This window comes from Mustela nigripes, chromosome 5 (assembly GCF_022355385.1).
Source record: "Mustela nigripes isolate SB6536 chromosome 5, MUSNIG.SB6536, whole genome shotgun sequence".
NCBI lineage: Eukaryota > Metazoa > Chordata > Mammalia > Carnivora > Mustelidae > Mustela > Mustela nigripes.
Window position 1 is genome coordinate 104,804,471 of NC_081561.1, and position 17,537 is coordinate 104,822,007.

Below are 17,537 nucleotides of genomic sequence, written 5' to 3' on the forward strand. Positions count from 1 at the left end.
AGTGCCCTAGGGTCAGGCCATGTGACACAGGATGAGGGAGAGGAAAATTAATGGAAATAACTAGAGGAAGCAAAATTCTGTTTGAAGAGGAATGTGAGTAAACAGAGCCACTCGAGGCATATTGTAATAGGATATGTAGATGCCATATTATCAAGGAAGCATTTGGAAATGCCGTTGGACCACTGGCATTCTCAAGTTCTAACTATCGCCCTGATCCTCCCTCACTTGCTCCCCCATGACATCAAGGAAGGGCTGTGACTGTCTCATGCCCCACAGTATTGTTGCCTTTTGATCAGCTTCCTGGGGTGCTAGGAAGGCAGAGGGAAGGAACTAGGCTGGATTAAAGGCACCCCTCCTCCATCTCTGCCCACCCTGAGCTAGAGAAGCGAAGAAGTCTCTGCCATTGTTTGCAGGGCAAAAACTGTCCTAATGCGAACACCTTCCAATGTGAATCAAGGTGACAAGGTTAAATTCTCAACTGAGAACTTCAGTATAATTCTTGCATATACTTTAGAACTTGCTTTTGCTCTGCAGGCTGTTGATGAAGTACAGCATGCTGAACCATCTTTATCAGTGTGGTGGGACTTCCCAGGCTGTGCCCCTAGGACTGAGGTGTTATTCTTGAATGTTGGTTGCACTTGTGTACACGTGTTTTTTTGGTATTCATCCTTTTGTCCTTTTTAGGCTTCATTTCCACTATGTTATAAGGCAAAGTCTACAATTTCTATTGCTTTGGCACTCTTAGTCCAGGGAAAGATACATTAGTTTTGTGTCCAAAGCACTGAATGAACATGGTTGAATAAAAATGAACTGCAGGGCAATCCTATATGTAGAATGAAATATGAATTATTCAGAATAAATTGCCAATCTGACTTCTTAACTTTAGAAAAAGGGCAATACATGATTTAATTAGAATGATGCTTTGCACTGAAACACATTAAATTTTTTTTTTAATTTAATGTGTTTTTTTTTTTTAAATTTCTAAGCATTCTCACTGTAATCTCATGTAGGGGAACTTCTTAGAACAGATAAGAAAATGTGAAGTATTTTTTACCATTCTGACTGGTGTGAGGTGGTGAGGATGTGGGGAAAGCAGAACTCCCTTAAAATTGCTAGTGGCAATGCAAGCTTGTTTGGGCAATCTGGAAAACAGCTTGGCAGTTCCTCAAGAAGATAAAAACAAGCTACCCTACAACCCAGCAATTACACTACTAGGTATTTACCCGAAGGATACAAATATAGTGATCTGAAGGGACACCTGCACCCCAATGTTTATAGCAGCAATGTCCACAATAGCCAAGACAGGGGAAGAGCCCAGATGTTCATCGATAGATGAATGGATAAAGAAGATGTGGTGTCTATATACAATGGAATATTACTCAGCCATCAAAAAATGAAATATTGCCATTTGCAATGACATGGAGGGAACTGGAGGGTATTATGCTAAGTGAAATAAATCAATCAGAGAAAGGCAGTTATCATATGATTTCACTCATATGTGGAATTTAAAAAACAAAACAGAAGATCATAGGGGAAGGGAGGGAAAAATAAAGTAAGACAAAATCATAAGAGACTCTTATCCTTAGGAAACAAACAGGGTTGTTGCAGGGGAGGTGGATGGGTGGATGGCATTAAGGAGAGCACTCGATAAAATGAGCCCTCGGTGTTATATACAACTGATGAACCACTATATTCTACCTCTGAAACTAATAATGTACTATATGTTAATTAATTGAAGGTAATTAAAAATAACTTTAAAAAAGAAAGAAAATGTAAAATGATTCAATTTTGGTGCCTTCCCCAGATCTGAGACCCTAACGTGTATGTGCCAGTTTTTGTAGACTAACCAGTCTCATCCCTGTCCCAAGGATGTATACTTGTGACTATTAACCAAGATAAGATCAAGGAAGGGCCCTTGTAGAGAAGCATAAGCATGTTATGGGGTTCGAAGGAGGGAAAAAACACATCACTTGGGGAAGTTAGTCCAGGCTTTGTGAGGGAGATGGTGTAAGGAATGTTTTTTTTTTTTTTTTAAGATTTTATGTATTTATTTGACAGAGAGATACATAGCGAGAGAGGAAACACAAATAGAGGGAGTGGCAGAGGGAGAAGTAGGCCTCCTGCCAAGGAGCCCATGTGGGACTCCATCCCAGGACCCTGGGATCATGACCCCAGCTGAAGGCAGACACTTAATGACTTACCACCCAGGAGCCTCAAGGAATGGTCTTTGAAGGATGGATAGACTTATTAGCTCTATGTTGGGGAAAATTGTTCCAGCCAGGTGAGGATAAGAGCCCCTGAAAAGGTGTGGATCTTAGGAAGTTATGGCTAAGAATTAAGGTAAACACAGAGACACAGTGTTCCCTTGTCTAATTGGAAACATGGGTTTTAAAGTACAGGTAAGCTGAGAGAGATTGATGGTAATTTTAACCATAATAGCTGGCAAATATGGGGTACATTTTTCTCAGATGCCAGACATTGTAGAAAGTGATTTACATATGGAATCTCTTTTAATTTGGAAAAGGTCAGGGCTATTTTTGCCGAAGAATTTTTTTGTTTCTATTGCTTTGTTTTTGCTTTGCTGAATAATTTTTCATAAAGGAACAACATTAACAGAGTTGTCATAAAGTAGGTTCATACAGAGATGAGACAGAGGGAAAGACACAAGATAGGGAGAGCACTCAGAAGGTGATTTGTACGTTCTCCTCAAGAATTAATGAGGACTTGAGTTATTCCAGTATGAATGTAAGTGAAAATACAAAATTGGGTTGGTTTGAATGAGAATTAATTTTCTTTTTTTAAGTAGGCTCCATACCCGTGTGGGCTTGAACTCACAACCTTGACATCAAGAGTTACATGTTGGGTCAGCTAGGTGCCCCCAGAATTTATTTTAAGTTTCGTATTGCAATCTCTGCTAAAAAAGATTTTTTTCTAACTCGGGACACTTACGTGGAAACTTAAGGACCTAGATGATCTACCGTCTTTCTGGGGTTCCTTCACTAAGATACGGGAAAAAAAGAGTCAACAAGGCCAAAGTCTCTCAGTGTCCTCTTGGGACAGAAACCCTGCAGCACACAGGATCTTCCCTCTCCCTCATTCCTTACATCTTATCTGTCCCCAGTTGACTAATGGGTCAAGATTGTCTTATCATATTGTTAACTTTCTTCTCTTATTTCATGTAATGAAAAAATCAGATTCCTTGAATGTTCAAGTTTTAAGCTGTTATGAAATGCTAATCCCAGTATTAACTGTTTGCAGATTCCATTGTGATTGGATTTTGGGTTGGTCTGGCTGTCTTCATGATTTTCATGTTTTTTGTGCTGACTTTGTTGACCAAGACAGGAGCACCACACCAGGAGTAAGTTTGGGTCTTTCCTAAATATCTATTAAGCCCCGTGGGAACTAAATAAATAGACATACTGTCCAGGGCTGGGGTTGCTTCCAGTGGGGGAAAAAGGGGCTGGTTATGGATTTACTACTGCCTGTACCCAGTTGCCTTTGGGTGGAATCACCTTCCTCCTGGCACTTTGCCTCTTGGCCCTGGGGCTTGTTTTCAAGAAGATCCTTGTGAACCTAGGTTTCACAGTGATCTAGGCCTGATTTTTATTTTGAAATGTTTATTAATTAGGTTGTATTTTCTCCTATTCCCAGAAGAATTTGGGTGACTTACGAGACCAAAAATAGTGGGGAAGAAAAAAAGATAGTAGCAAAATGGGATGAAAACCAGTTATTTATTTATTTATTCATTTATTTTCATTTATTAATGTATTCATTCTATAAATATTTTCTAGGTAACTATGTGCTACATATTATACTAAGTGACAGGAAGTAAATTAGTTACTAATTAAGAAAATTCAAGAAAATTAGAGTATGCTAGGATCTATATTAATCTATGATGTAGTTTTTAATTAAGTTAAAAAGAAATTTAATTAATTAATTAAGAATTGATTTAAATAAAAAATATTTTTGTTATGTTATGTTAGTCACCATACAGTATGTCATTAGTTTTTGATGCAGTGTTCCATGATTCATTGTTTGCATATAACACCCAGTGCTCCAAGCAATATGTTTTTTTTTTTTTTTAAGATTATTTATTTATTTATTTGACAGACACAGAATACAAGTAAGCAGAGAGGCAGGCAGAGAAAGAGGAGGAAGCAGGCTCCCAGCTGAGCAGAGAGCCCAATGTGGGGCTCGATCCCAGGATCTGGGATCATGACCTGAGCCAAAGGCGGGGGCTTTAACCCACTGAGCCACCCAGGTGCCCCCCAAGCAATATGTTTTAAAAAAAAACATTTCAAGGAGCAGAGAAATAGTTACAACTGGGTACTCCGTTGAATTATTGACAATAAAACAGTGAGTTCAACACTGAGCTTCCTTGAAGCTAGGATAAAAAGAGAAACACCAAGAATTATATAATTCTCAGGGCAGGATAAAGAACATTTGTGTTGGGCCTCGGATTTATGGAGGAAATGATTACATGACTCTTAAAGAACATTGTGTAACATCAGAAGGTGTTTTTTCAGTTGTGGATTGCAAAAAACTAAGAAATGTTTTCGAGGATTTTTATTATCCCAACTCTTCAAAAAAGCAAGAAATAACATATGTTGAATACCTTTTTAGTCAGTCCCAACCAGCAGAGATAGCACACTCCATATAGGTAATTGGAAGAGCTTTCGATGACAAGACTATCCCCGAGTTGTGGCCAGATGGAAAGATAATCCGACAGGACAGTGCAGGGTCCCCCAGGCGACCAACACTGAGGAACAGGTACCAGCCACCCTAGATCTGAAGGGGACCCAGGAGTTTCGTGAAAAGGGTGGCCGAAAGGAGCTGTGACTTTGGGTTGAAGGACAGAGCTAGCCCGATGGGACCCATCTCAGGGAGGGACCCCAAAATAAATACCAAGTCCTTATTTTCCTTCTTCCTTCCACCTCTTACCATCGCTCTCCATGGGCTGACCACAGGGGCACAGCCAGCAGCCAGTCTCCTCCAACAGAGGTCAGTTTTCTAAGCCACAGAGCGCACAGCAGCAGGCAGAATGGCAGAGAGCGGCCTGGGAGAGTAAGTGGAAGAAATGTAGCACATATCCTACCATTTTCCATCTAGTCGCCCTCCTACTCCGCATAGCCTGGCAACAGGGTTCTCCCCGTTGTCGTATCTCCTCACACTCTCTCCCGTGGCTGTTGTTCAGTCTTCAGCCTGCACTTGCGTACTGTAACAAGTTCCTGGGGAAAGGGAGCGGTTCTGCTCTTCACTCAGCTATTTTCAGACATTAAGGTGCAGAAAAAAAAAAATTAAACACATTTTAAATGGAAGGAAAATAACATTTATTGAAGCCTACGGAGACATCTGGTTGAGAATCTCTTTAACAGCCACTGAAAAACCACTAAAAAGACAGGGAACTTCCCTTTCTTCTGTGGGCTCATAAAAATCCGTGCATGCCTTTGCTTCTGTTATACTGGTCCAGGGAATTTGAAAATAGGGTGTGGGTTGCAACAGTGGTAAGAAAAGCAGAGGACAGACTTAGGTTAGGGAACACCTCATGGAGTGGTCAGTGAACAGCAGCACTGTGATCTTCCTTTTCTTCAAAGGGACAGATTTTCGCAGAACTGTTGGGATGTGTTTGCTTGATATAGGACACACGTGATCTTTACGCTTGAAAACGCCCTACCCACAAAGAAAACATGACTTCACGTCATGATTAACTTTATACACCAAGCTATCGAGGCCATGATACCGAAATAGTTGATCAAATATTATTCTAGGCATTTCTGCATTTATGTTTTTCATTGAGTTAACATTTAAATCAGTAGACTGAGGAAAGCAGAACATCCTCCGTAATGTGAGTGGGTTTCATCCAATCAATCATTGGAAAGCCTCCCTTGAAAGAGAATGACGTCTCTCAAGCAGAGAGGAATTCCCACTGAAGATTGCCCACAGCCTCCTTCTGCAGCTCTTCCCTGGGGCTCCAGCCCGCCAGCTTACCTGGCAGATTTTGGACTTGCTAGCCTCCACAGTCCACGTGAACCAGTTCCTTAAAATAAAAAATTAAATTAAAATAAATTAATATATTTAAATAATTAAAATAAATCTCTCTCAGATACACACACACACACACACACACACACATACTCTCTCTCTCTCACACACACACACACACACACACACACACACACACTCACACACTCTGGTTGTTTTTGTCTCTCTGGAGCCCTCTGATCCATCTCCTTAATCTGTCACAGTGACCCTGGGTAGCTGAGACTGTTTCCAGTCTTTCAATTGGCAGTTCAGTCCTCCTGCTAGCTGGGTTTTCTGAATAATCTGAATGATATAAGATGGTGGTTCTGAATAATCTCAATGATATAAGAGCGGTTATTGTAATTCTGTGCTTTTTAATGAGGTTAAGGAGAAAGTCTAACCTTTTTTTGACTTCAATAAATGGATCAGCCCTCGGGGCCGCATTGTAGATGCTTTTTTGAGTCTGCGGCAGTATAAGACATGGCGTTTGGTTGCTTTATATCATAATAGAAGCCTGAAAGAAACAGACATGAGGCAAAAATCCCTGAGTGGATCAGTTAAAGAGGTTTTTAGATCTTAGTAAATTTGACATTCATTTGGCAGAAATTTTCTCTAAAGGAGACATTATTTTTTTCCACTTGGTCAGCTTTAATCTAAAACAACCAATTTAAGCTTCCCTGTGTGATAATTAGGCGTGGAGGAAAGAATGATAAATCACTGAGAATAATAAGAGCTTTTTAAAAAATATTTACCATATGCTAGGGTCTGCTCATCCCCTTATTTTTATAATCTCACTAAGTCCTCACAGAAAGATGAAGTAAATCTTTTAGGCATTCCAACTTCACACTTGTCTGACGTCTCACAGGTAAAAACAACTATTGGTCCAGGCCTCAAACACAAACCTCGTGGACTCAGAAGTTCTTATTATTAACCACTACAGGAATGATCTTGTGTTGGTAATTTTTAATCTCTTCCTTCTCCAGAACTAAAGATACTAGCAACCAATCACATTTGTTTCCTTCTGTCACTTATTAGACCATGCGTGGGTTCTGGAGTCAAACATTTCCGGATTGACTTACTGAGACTTTGGGCTGGATTCTTAACCTCTCCTGGCCTGAAATTCCTCTTGTATAAAAATAAAATAGTATCTGCCTCCTCGGATTATTATTATTTAAAAATTTTATTTATTTATTTGACAGAGAGAGAGACTGTGAGAGAGGGAACACAAGCAGGGGGAGTGGGAGAGAGAGAAGCAGGCTTCCAAAGGAGCAGGGAGCCCGATGCAGGACTCGATCCCAGGATCGTGGGATCATGAGCTGAGCTGAAGGCAGATGCTTAACAGCCAAGCCACCCAGGCGTCCCTGCCTCTGAGGATTATTGTAAAGGCTCAATGAGCTGACACCTGTGGAATGGCTTGCACAGGCTGGATTCACGGTGGTACTCAGAGAAGGTTAGTCCCTCCCTGGCTTGCTGGTTGGAGGTCCTGCTGAGAGCTGCGGGTCTTGGTAAATAGGAAGAGGGAGAACAACAAGAAACCCATGCTCCCATGGGACAGCCAGGCCCTAAGCGTTCACATTTTATCTGCACTTGGGAGTTCTCTACCCCAGCCTCATCTTGGGTGTGTCTCTCAGGCAAATGGTGGGATGATTTTAGAAAGGAGGCTAAGGAGAGAGTCTTGGTAATTGGTCCGAAAAACTAATGTGTCTGCTTTGCACATCAGGCTCTCTGCGTGGTTTGTCACAAAGAACAGTTACTTACTCAAGTAAGATGTCAGGCAGCATCCTTTTGAAATATGACTCCAACACTCTGGTTAATATCCCTGATCGAGTCTGCAAGTTCAGATTGGACTAGTGCTGAGTTTACTGCTTAACTGTCTTTCTCTCCATGGAGGTATTTCAGGCCAGGATGTGCATCTCCTTAAAAGTAGTAACACGCAAGGATGGTAGCTGCCACAACCCATGCTTCTCATCCTTGTTTCCATGCCCACAGAGACATCACTAATCAGCTGTGCTATCAACCTATAAAGCTGAGACTTGGCCTCAGAATTGTTTTCAAAACATCACTTGGGGGACACTTGGGTGGCTCAGTCGGTTGAGCATCTAACTCTTGATTTTGGCTCCACTTGTGATTTCAGGGACCTGAGATCAAGCCCTAAGTGGGAGTCTGCTCGGATGCTTTCTCTCCCTCTGCCCTCCCCTTACTGTGCTCACATGTGGGCTCGTGCATGCTCTCTCTCAAAATAAATAAATAAATCTTTAAAAAAAAAAAAAAAACATCTTTAAACAAACAAACAAAAAAACACAAAAAAATATTTAAAACAACAAGAACAACAACAACAAAAACAACCCAAAACAACCCTTTGGGCAGCCATCAGGAATCAATCACAGTTTACTCAATAGAGAATATGTGTTTGCCGTCTCTGGCTGGACCTTCATTTAACAGTGTTGGATGGTGGGAGTTGAGATCCATTCACTCCACAGAGCCAATGACATCACAATAACATGGACAAGTTGTTTCCCTGAAGATTTCACATTGGGATCATATCAGCATAAGAACTTCAATTCTGGAGTCACTGGCTTCTCAAGGGCTTTGGCGAAGAATGGGAATGTATAATAATCAGACGAGGTAATGAGACGGTAACAAACAGCTCCTCAGACCTTGGTATGACACAAGACATGGTTATTTCTTACTCAAGCTGCATGTTTGCCGAGGGTCAGCAACAGGTGGATAGAAGCTTCTTGGCTTGTATCTGCAGTGTCTCCAGCACTCAGCCTCCTGGGTTCCTTTAACAGGGAAGAGCATCTGCAGAGATCTCACAACCGCCCTTCTGCTCTTCAGCCAGGAAATGGCGCACATTCCTTCCTCCCAGCAGCTCATTGGCCAGAACGAACCACACCCACGCACTGCCCAGGCTGAGAAGGGTAATCTGTGGGCCCAGAAGAAGAGAACCAGAACTAGAGAACACTGCTAGTAAAGTATACTGCAGAGGAAAAAAGACTATTATAAAGCTGACATCACCTTTCTTAAAAGCTTTTAGGCCCAAGAAACCGCTTTAATGGGGATTATTTTTCTTATGGAATATTTGCTGCTGTGTGGGGGGGAAGGGGAGCCAAAAAATCCCCTCTTACCTGGATCCTTTATGGACGATGAAGATAAAAAACCATTTCCTCCTGCTTTCTCAGCTAAGGGGCCATTTACTGTGTGTGATTTCCTGTTAAAGCATTATAGCCCCATTATCATAAATCTGCCAGAGAGAGAGTAACAGAAAAGGCTTGGATCACATTTTTATGTCTACTATTTTGGACTTCCTAAAAAAACTATCAAACCCCAGATATCATATGCCTCAAATACCCTCCTTTTGTAGCCTTTCCTAAGAGCACCTTGTCCAAGTGGGGATGTTCTTCATTTTTGAATGAGTGCAGAATTGTTTGTGTGTGACCTTAGAGAAATGGAAATTTCTCTAAAAAAATTGTAAATTGTTGAATTGCAATTTACCTAAATATGGCACCGCTAAAAGATGGGTACAGTGCACCTAAAAGCTTATAGCAAGAAAGTGTCAGTGCTCAGTGTTTTTGACAATGACCAAGGTCCAAAGGAACTAGTTGGCAAGGTGCAGACATGGTGTGTATTCCTGAGGAAGCCCTGACATTTCGTGAGGTCTACCACCATTGACAGGTAGAAAACCTATGTCATGTATCAGATTCAGTTACTTTTAATTTCCCATCAGTTAAGTGATGCTTATTGAGTGCACAGCTGTGGCTTGCTCAGGACTCTGCGGAGGGTTGTTGTAATGCAGTAAACTCTTTCTTGCCCCCAGAGAGACTGACATCTTCCTAGTAAGTGAGAACTAGCACCTATAGCCACCAAAAGGCACGTCCACACCCAGACAGAAGGACTGGCACCTCTAGGGCTTGTTACATGAGAGAAAGCTTTCAGCACATCTCCGTAAATATTAGTGGTTATTATTGTTTTCTTATTAGTTGTTAATCACAGAGATTTCACTCTTTGTAGGTCATTGTTTAGCTTAACGCACCTGTAAAAGACCACTGGGAATGACTTCTGAAAGTCCGGATTGCCCACCACTTTTCCTGAGCAAGGCAAACCTGAAGACAATCGTGGGCATGCTAAGACTCAGCATAGCAGAAATACTTCATTTGTAAAAATTGTAATAACTCTGGAAAAATCCCTAGAGGAATAACCTGGAGCATTATAGGTGTTTTCCTTCTCCAAATGGAAGTGAGAGATTCTGTCCACCTGACCTGATTTATCTCTTGGGCACAGAGGAAGGAGCACTGTGCTTAACACTGGGGGAGGCTGTGTCTTTCATGGGAACCAGGGCTTCAGGCCACCTGCAGACACAGCTGTTCAGGACACTCACTGAGGCTCTAATGACTGCGAGGCTTTTCAGGAGATGCAAAGATGGATAGAATATAGACAGCGGTGTAGAAGAGAAGAAGGGCTGTGCGTAAATAGCTTTGCCATGAGGCAGGAAGAGATGCATCTTGTTAGTGAAGTACAGCAGGAGGGAAGGACTCTGTCCTTCCCATTGGGAGGTCAGAGAGTCTCCCTAGAGACAGTGACATTTGTGTTGGGTGGCGAAGAAGATATTTGACTTTGATGGACAGAAGGGCCTATCAAGCAGGAGGAACAGCACAAGCAAAGCACAGAGACAGACAGTCCTGAGCACATCTGGGGATGGTCAGGTGCCATATGGCTGGACTATAGGGTTAGCAAGGAGACTCTGGTGGAAGAGCACACCAGAAAGACTGGTTGATGCAAGGGTGGGGAGTCTGAGCTGACCAGGTGGAGAGTCTGGGGAGCTGGTGAAAGTTTGTGAGCTGAGGAATATCATAGGAATAATGGCAATCAGTGCAGGTACCAAAGGACTGGGTGTTAGAGGCTCTCTGTTCAGGTATAGAAAATTCCCCAGGGGCAGGGAATACAAGACCAAACCCATGGGGAGAAGAAGGAAAAACCAAGAATCAGAACAGTCTGAACAGTCTCTTTATTCCGGCTTGTGCAGTTTAGTAAGGTTGCAACAAATAGGTTAAGTCTCAGTTGCATTTTTTTACAAGATGAAAATGAGGAATAACAAACTCCTAAAACAAAGAAATGAACAGGATTTCAAGGCTAACTGTCCTATCAGAATAAACTATTATAATTTTTAAACAGTTAAGATGACACAGGAGAACTTCTCTTGAACACACTAGCTAGATCATCAATTTCATGATGACAAGATCTAGAATAGGTAGGAATGGAAGAAAAACAATAAAAAATGCTAAAATTATTGGTGATTCTAAATTTTCTGACAAATTGTCTTGGTTTGTTCAGGCTGCTATAGAAGAGTACTGTAGACTAGGAGGCTTATAAATAATATAAATCTGTTTCTTATGGTTTTGGAGGCTGAAAGTTCAAAGTGCTGGCATATTCAGTATCTGGCTCACAGATGGTAGACTTTTCACTGTGTCTTCGCTGTGTCTTCACATAAAGCGAGGGGTCTTGCTTGAGGCTCTTTATAAGGACACTAATCCTATTCATTAAGGTTAAATATCCTTTTTCTTTGCTATATTTCAACATAGCAATTTTGGAGGGACACAGACATAATGGCCTATAGCACAAATATTCTTCAGTGTTCTCTCTTTTCCTTGTGAGAGCTTATGACATGGTATTAATTCCAAGTCAAGTAAACATCTCAAAGCTACTCTTCTTTCAGTGTTTCAGTTTTTGAAGCTTCTGGCTGCTGGATTTACCTGTAATTTGAATCAAGGTAGAATTTAAGATGTTTGACCCTTGTATTTTTTCATTTTCCCAGTTGTAACCAAAGCCGTAGGAGAATGAGTTGACTTCAGACTCTCCTAACTGATCTAATAGGTGCTGTAGAGCATCGTTTTCCCCTATGCCAGCTTCATTTGAGAGTATGAGAAAGTCAGAACTTTGTTGTCATTTCAACAGTCTTTATAGCATCTTTATCAGGAGTTGACACCATCTCAAGAATCCAATTTCTTTGCTCAACCATTAGAAGCTCCTCATCCTTTCAAGTTTGGATCCCCAGTCCCATCTTCAGCTCCACTTCTATTCCAGCTCTCTTGCCATTTCTACCACATCCACAGTTACTTCCTCTACAGAAATCTTGAAGCTCTCAAAGTCATTCATGAACATTGGAGTCAGTTTCTCCCAAACTCCTGTTCATATTGATTTTTTAAACTCCTTTTCATAAATCATCAATATTTTTAGTGGCATCTAGAATGGTGAATGCTTGGGAGGTTTTGACTTGTCTATGCCTAGATCCACCAGAGGAGTCACTATCTGCCACAGCAATAGCCTTATGAAATGTGTTTCTTAAAAAGTAAGACTTGAAAGTCAAAATTTCTCCTGATTCATGAGCTGCAGAATGGATGTCATGTTAGTGGGCATGGAAACAACATGAATCTTGTTTCTGTAAATGTCCATCAGAGCTCTTGGGTGATCAAGTACATTATCAGTGATCAGTGTTATTTGGAAAGGAATCTTTATTTTAGCAGTAGGTCTCAACAGTGAGCTTAAGATATTCACTAACAATGTTGTAAACAGATGTGCTGTCATCTAGCCTTTGTTGTTCCATTTATAGAGCACAGGCAGAGTAGATTTAGCATAAACTCCTTAGTGCCACAGGATTTTCAGAATAGTGCATGATAGTGATGTCAGTATCAAGTCACCAGCTGCATTAGCCCTTGACAAGAGAGTCAGCCAGTCCTTTGAAGCCAGGCATTGACTTCTCTTCTCTAACTATTAAAGTCCTAGATGGCATCTTCTTCCGATAGAAGTCCGTTTCGTCTGCACCAAAAATCTGTTTAGTGTAGCCACCTGCATTAATGATATCAGCTAGACCTTCAGGATAACTTGCTGCAGCTTCTACACCAGCACCTGCCACTTCTCCCTGCCCTTTGATGTTATGGAGATGGTTGTTTTTCCTTAAACCTCATGAGCCAACCTCTGCTAACTTCAGGCTTTCTCTCTGAAGTCTCCTCAAGTCTCTCAGCCTTCACAGATTTGAAGAGAGTTAGGGCCTTGCTCTGGATTAGGCTTTGGTTGAAGGGAATCTTGTCACTGGTTTGGTCATCTATCCCGATCATTAAAACTTCCTCCATATTGGCAATATGGCTGTTTTACTTTCTTAGCATTGGTGTGTTCAGTGAAGCAGCACTTTCAATTTCTTTCAAGAACTTTTTCCTTTGCCTTCACAACCTGGTTAACTGTTTGGTGCAAAAGGACTAGCTTTTGGTCTGTCTTGGTTTTTGACGTGTCTTCCTTGGTATGCTTAACCATTTTTAGCTTTTGATTGAAAGTGAGAGATGTGTAACTCTTCCTTTCACTTACACTTAGGGCCAGTGGAGGGTTATGAATTGGCACAATTTCAATATCATTGTGTCTCAGGAAATAGGGAGGCCCAAGAAAAGGGAGAGATATTGGGAAGGCTGGTCAGTGAAGCAGTCAAGACACAACATGTATCAGTTGAGTTTGCCATCCTGTGTGGGTGCAGTTCAGGGTGCCCCAAAACCAATTAAGAGAGTAACTTTAAAAATCACTAATCACAGATCACCATAACAAATGTAATAATGATAAAAAGGTTTGAACTATTGCAAGAATTACTGAAATGTGACAGAAAGTGAACAAATGCTGTTGGAAAAATGGGGCTGATCGACTTCTCAGACACAGCGTTGCCACAAACCTTCAATTTGTAAAAAATACAGTATTGTGAAATGTAATGAAATGAAAAGCAGTAAAATGAGGTTTGCCTGTGTTCTATTTTTTTGATGCTATTGTGAAGGGAATTTTTTTTCTTATTGTCTATTGCTGTGTAAAGTAAATTGAAAGGGAAGTCTTTTAAATGACAGTGGTGGATCAACTGGATAAACTTAAAAATGAACCTTGATCCCTATCTCAACATGCATCATATGCCCACAGTAAAAGCTCCTAGAAGAGCTCTATCCAAGAGAACTTTTATGATGTTGTAACTATTCTCTGTGCTGTCGAATTAGGTAACCCTGGGCCACATGTAGCTACTGGGCACTTGAAATGTGGATGATATAATGGAGATACTGAATTTTATTTTACTTAATTTAAATTTAAATAGTCCCCTGTGGCTAGTGGTTATTATATTGGACACCCTACTTCTAGAAGAAAGCATAGAAGAATATTGTCATGAGTTTAGGGTAGGCAGTTATTTCTTAGAAATGATATAAAAAGCACTAAATATAAAATAAAAAAATTAATAACTTGAGATTAACTGAAATTTAAAGCTGCTGCTCATCAAAAGACATCTTAAAAATGAAAATGCAATCTGAAGGGAGACAAACCATAAAAGGCTCTTAATCTCACAAAACAAACTTGAGAGTTGCCGGTGGGAGAAGGGGAGGGAGAGGGTGGTTGGGTTATGGACATTGGGGAAGATATGTGCTATGGTGAGTGCTGCAAAATGTGTAAACCTGGTGATTCATAGACCTGTACCCCTAGAGTTAATAATACATTATATGTGAATAAAAAAATAAAAAATTTTAAAAAATAAAATGCAAGTCACAGATCAAGAGAAAATGTTTGCAATACATTTGACAAAGGACTTGTATTAAAAATGTGTTATGAAACAATCACAAATTGGTAACAAAAATAAACAATCCAATTTTTTAAATGTGCAAAAGGCTCATATAGAAACTTCACAAAAGAAGATAAACCAATAGCCAGCAAATACATTCAAAGGTGATCAACATTGCTAGATACCAGAGAAATGCACATTCAAATCCTGACAAGATGCCATTTCTCTCCCACTAGCGTGACTAACTTGAATAGACTGACATCATCAAATGTTGACAAGGATGAGGAGTAACTGGAACTCCATACTTTGTGGTAGGGTGTAAAATGGCAGAGCCACTTTTGGAAAACTGCAGTTTCATAAAAAGTCAAGCATAGATCTACTGTGTGACCCAGTAATTCTACTCTTAGGTATTTACTCAAGAGCAATAAAAATGTATATCTACAAAGAAACTTACCCAGAACGTTCTTAGCAGCCCTAAGCACAACAGTGCCAAATTGTCAACAACCCAGATGCCCTTTAATTGAACAAATAAACAAATTGTAATAAATTTATATGATGAAATATCACTAAGCAAGAAGGATAAACTATTATTATACAAAACAACATGGACCAAGGAAAAGAATTCAGGCACAGGAGGCTATATATTGTATCAATTTGTATGAATTTCAGAAACAGGCTAAACTAGCCTGTGGTGATAAAAATCAAAATGTTACCTATAGGAGGTGGAAATTGATGGGAAGTTCAAGAATAGACAAAAGCTTATCAATAGAAATCAAGATCAAGGCAGTGTTACCTAAAGGGGATAGAAACTGAATGGAAAGAAACTTTCTAGGAGAGTATTCATTTGAAAGAGAGAAAGAGAACATGCGTGCAGGGGGGCAGTGTGATGGTGCTCCCTGATGGCACACACATGCAGATGGTAGGGCCCGATCTCAGGACCCTGGGATCATGACCAGAGCTGAAACCAAGAGTTGGACACTGAACCGACTGAGCCACCCAGGCACCCCCCAAAACCATGATTTCTGAATGTGACTGAGCTGGTGTGTAAAGCAGTCTTATCTTTTCCTTCTCCTTACAGCAATGCAGAATCTTCAGAGAAGAGATTCAGAATGAATAGCTTTGTGTCAGACTTTGGAAGACCACTGGAGCCAGATAAGGTGTTTTCTCGACAGAGCAATGAGGAATCCAGGTCTCTCTTTCATTGCTACATCAATGAAATGGAACACTTGGATAAGGCTAAAGCTTGTCAACAGACCACAGCCCTTAACAGCAGTGTTCAAATCCAGGAAGCCATTAGAAGCAATGGGCGGCCAGAGGAGGAGCTGAACAGGCTCATGAAGTTTGACATCCCCAACTTTGTGAACACAGACCAGAACTCCTCCTTTGGAGAGGATGATCTTCTGATTTCAGAGCCACCTATTGTTCTAGAAAATAAGCCAGTTTCCCAGACCTCACACAAAGACCTGGACTGAGAAACTACTCTGTAAAGTGTCTTCCTGAAGATGTTGGGTGTGTCTTTGTAAAGCAAGAAATCTCCATTCACCAGAATTGTTTGTGTGGTGAGGGGGAGGGTTATGAGAGACAGAGACAGGAAGAGAGAAGAGAACCGAATAAGCTCAGAAAAGAACTGAATAAGCTCAGTTTCTGTGCCTTTCAACACAGTTCAGGCTTCTTGGGGAAAAAAAGTTTACACAGTCTCATCCTCCTTGTTGAAGAATTTGACCACATACTCTGTGTCAATGTTTTTGAGTGGCGGTTAGCATACTGCATTCCAGTCTGGTCCTGCTACTACCATGCTTTACCTTTAGCAGTTGCTTTACCTCTCTGGGCTGCCACGTGGTTAACTGTAATGTGAGGAATCTGGAGTAGGTGATTCATCCCAGCTCGAATATTTTGTGAATTTGAGACTTTGTATCCAGAAGAGGCTGCAGTGTTCATAAAGCAGTGTAAGCTAGGGGACTGCCTCCTATCTCTTGTAGGATCCCCCATGTCTGTCCCTTCCACACAACCCTTAACTGAATCCAACTTTTATCAGGGGGCTAAGCCTCTGTGGGGATGTCAGAAGATTCATCTCAGTCACTGTGGCCAATATTTCTGTTGGGTGTACTGAATTAGCTCTTCTGAGACCCTCTGGCCACCCATGCTAAATCCTACAGACGACAGTCTTGCCTCTCCTCTCCTGGAGTGAGTACCGATCCATAGTACATTGCATGACATTTCTGTCCCCCAGAAATGTAGTGAAGGTTGTCAGCTGAGGTGGTAAATGGGTTGTAAATTCCCCAGCAACAGATACGCAGAGTAACTGGATGTGACACAGAGTTAATTTCATGAAGGAATCCAATCTGCACGCTGGTATTGGGGAAAAACTTGGTTTTGCATACATGGTTGCATGCACAGCCAGCTGCTAATCTCTGGGTGGCATTTTTATTATGAATTTGCTCACCACCTGTCTTGCTTAAGCTAAAAAATAAATGCATTTGATTGCACAGGAATTTTCCCTGGTTCTTTGTTTTCACACATCCAGATTTTTCATTTCCTTTAAAAAATTATCCCATGTTTCTAATGCTTCCTAATTTCTATCATCTCGAGGAGCCCGTGGTCTGAGTCATGCATCAGATTTCATTTATTCTGCGGAAAGAAATCCCTTTGCCATAATATTTTTTGAGGAAAATATTATTCTTTAAGACTCTAACACCACACAGTAGAACAAGTGTGGAAAACTTCTTATTAACACATTCTCATAAATAGATACTTTCTATTAGCATTGAAGAGTGCTGAGTCTATTAACTTTTACTAATATGGATATTATTATTCATAATTTAAGCAACCAAATATAAACCATGGGCTGTTTCTTATTTCCTAAGCTTCAAAGCTATTAAAGTGGTATCTTATTTAGAACTAGATTTATCAGTCACAAGGCTGAAGAATATTCCTAGAAGTTAGATAA

General features: G+C 40.7%; 1 protein-coding gene across 4 annotated transcripts in view; it reads left to right on the top strand.

The window, feature by feature from the left end:
• The window catches only part of MRAP2 (melanocortin 2 receptor accessory protein 2), a 48,126-nt gene extending 31,050 nt beyond the window's left edge, over window positions 1-17,076 (top strand). For 3 of the 4 annotated variants that reach the window (XM_059399228.1, XM_059399229.1, XM_059399230.1), the window contains exons 3-4: window positions 3,259-3,358; window positions 15,669-17,076. In XM_059399228.1, the coding sequence (XP_059255211.1) occupies window positions 3,259-3,358; window positions 15,669-16,062 (494 nt within the window). In that variant the 3' untranslated portion in view covers window positions 16,063-17,076. The remainder of the gene's footprint in view (window positions 1-3,258; window positions 3,359-15,668) is intronic. The other variant, XM_059399231.1, reaches the window with a different exon arrangement.
• Window positions 17,077-17,537: the final 461 nt, after the last annotated feature.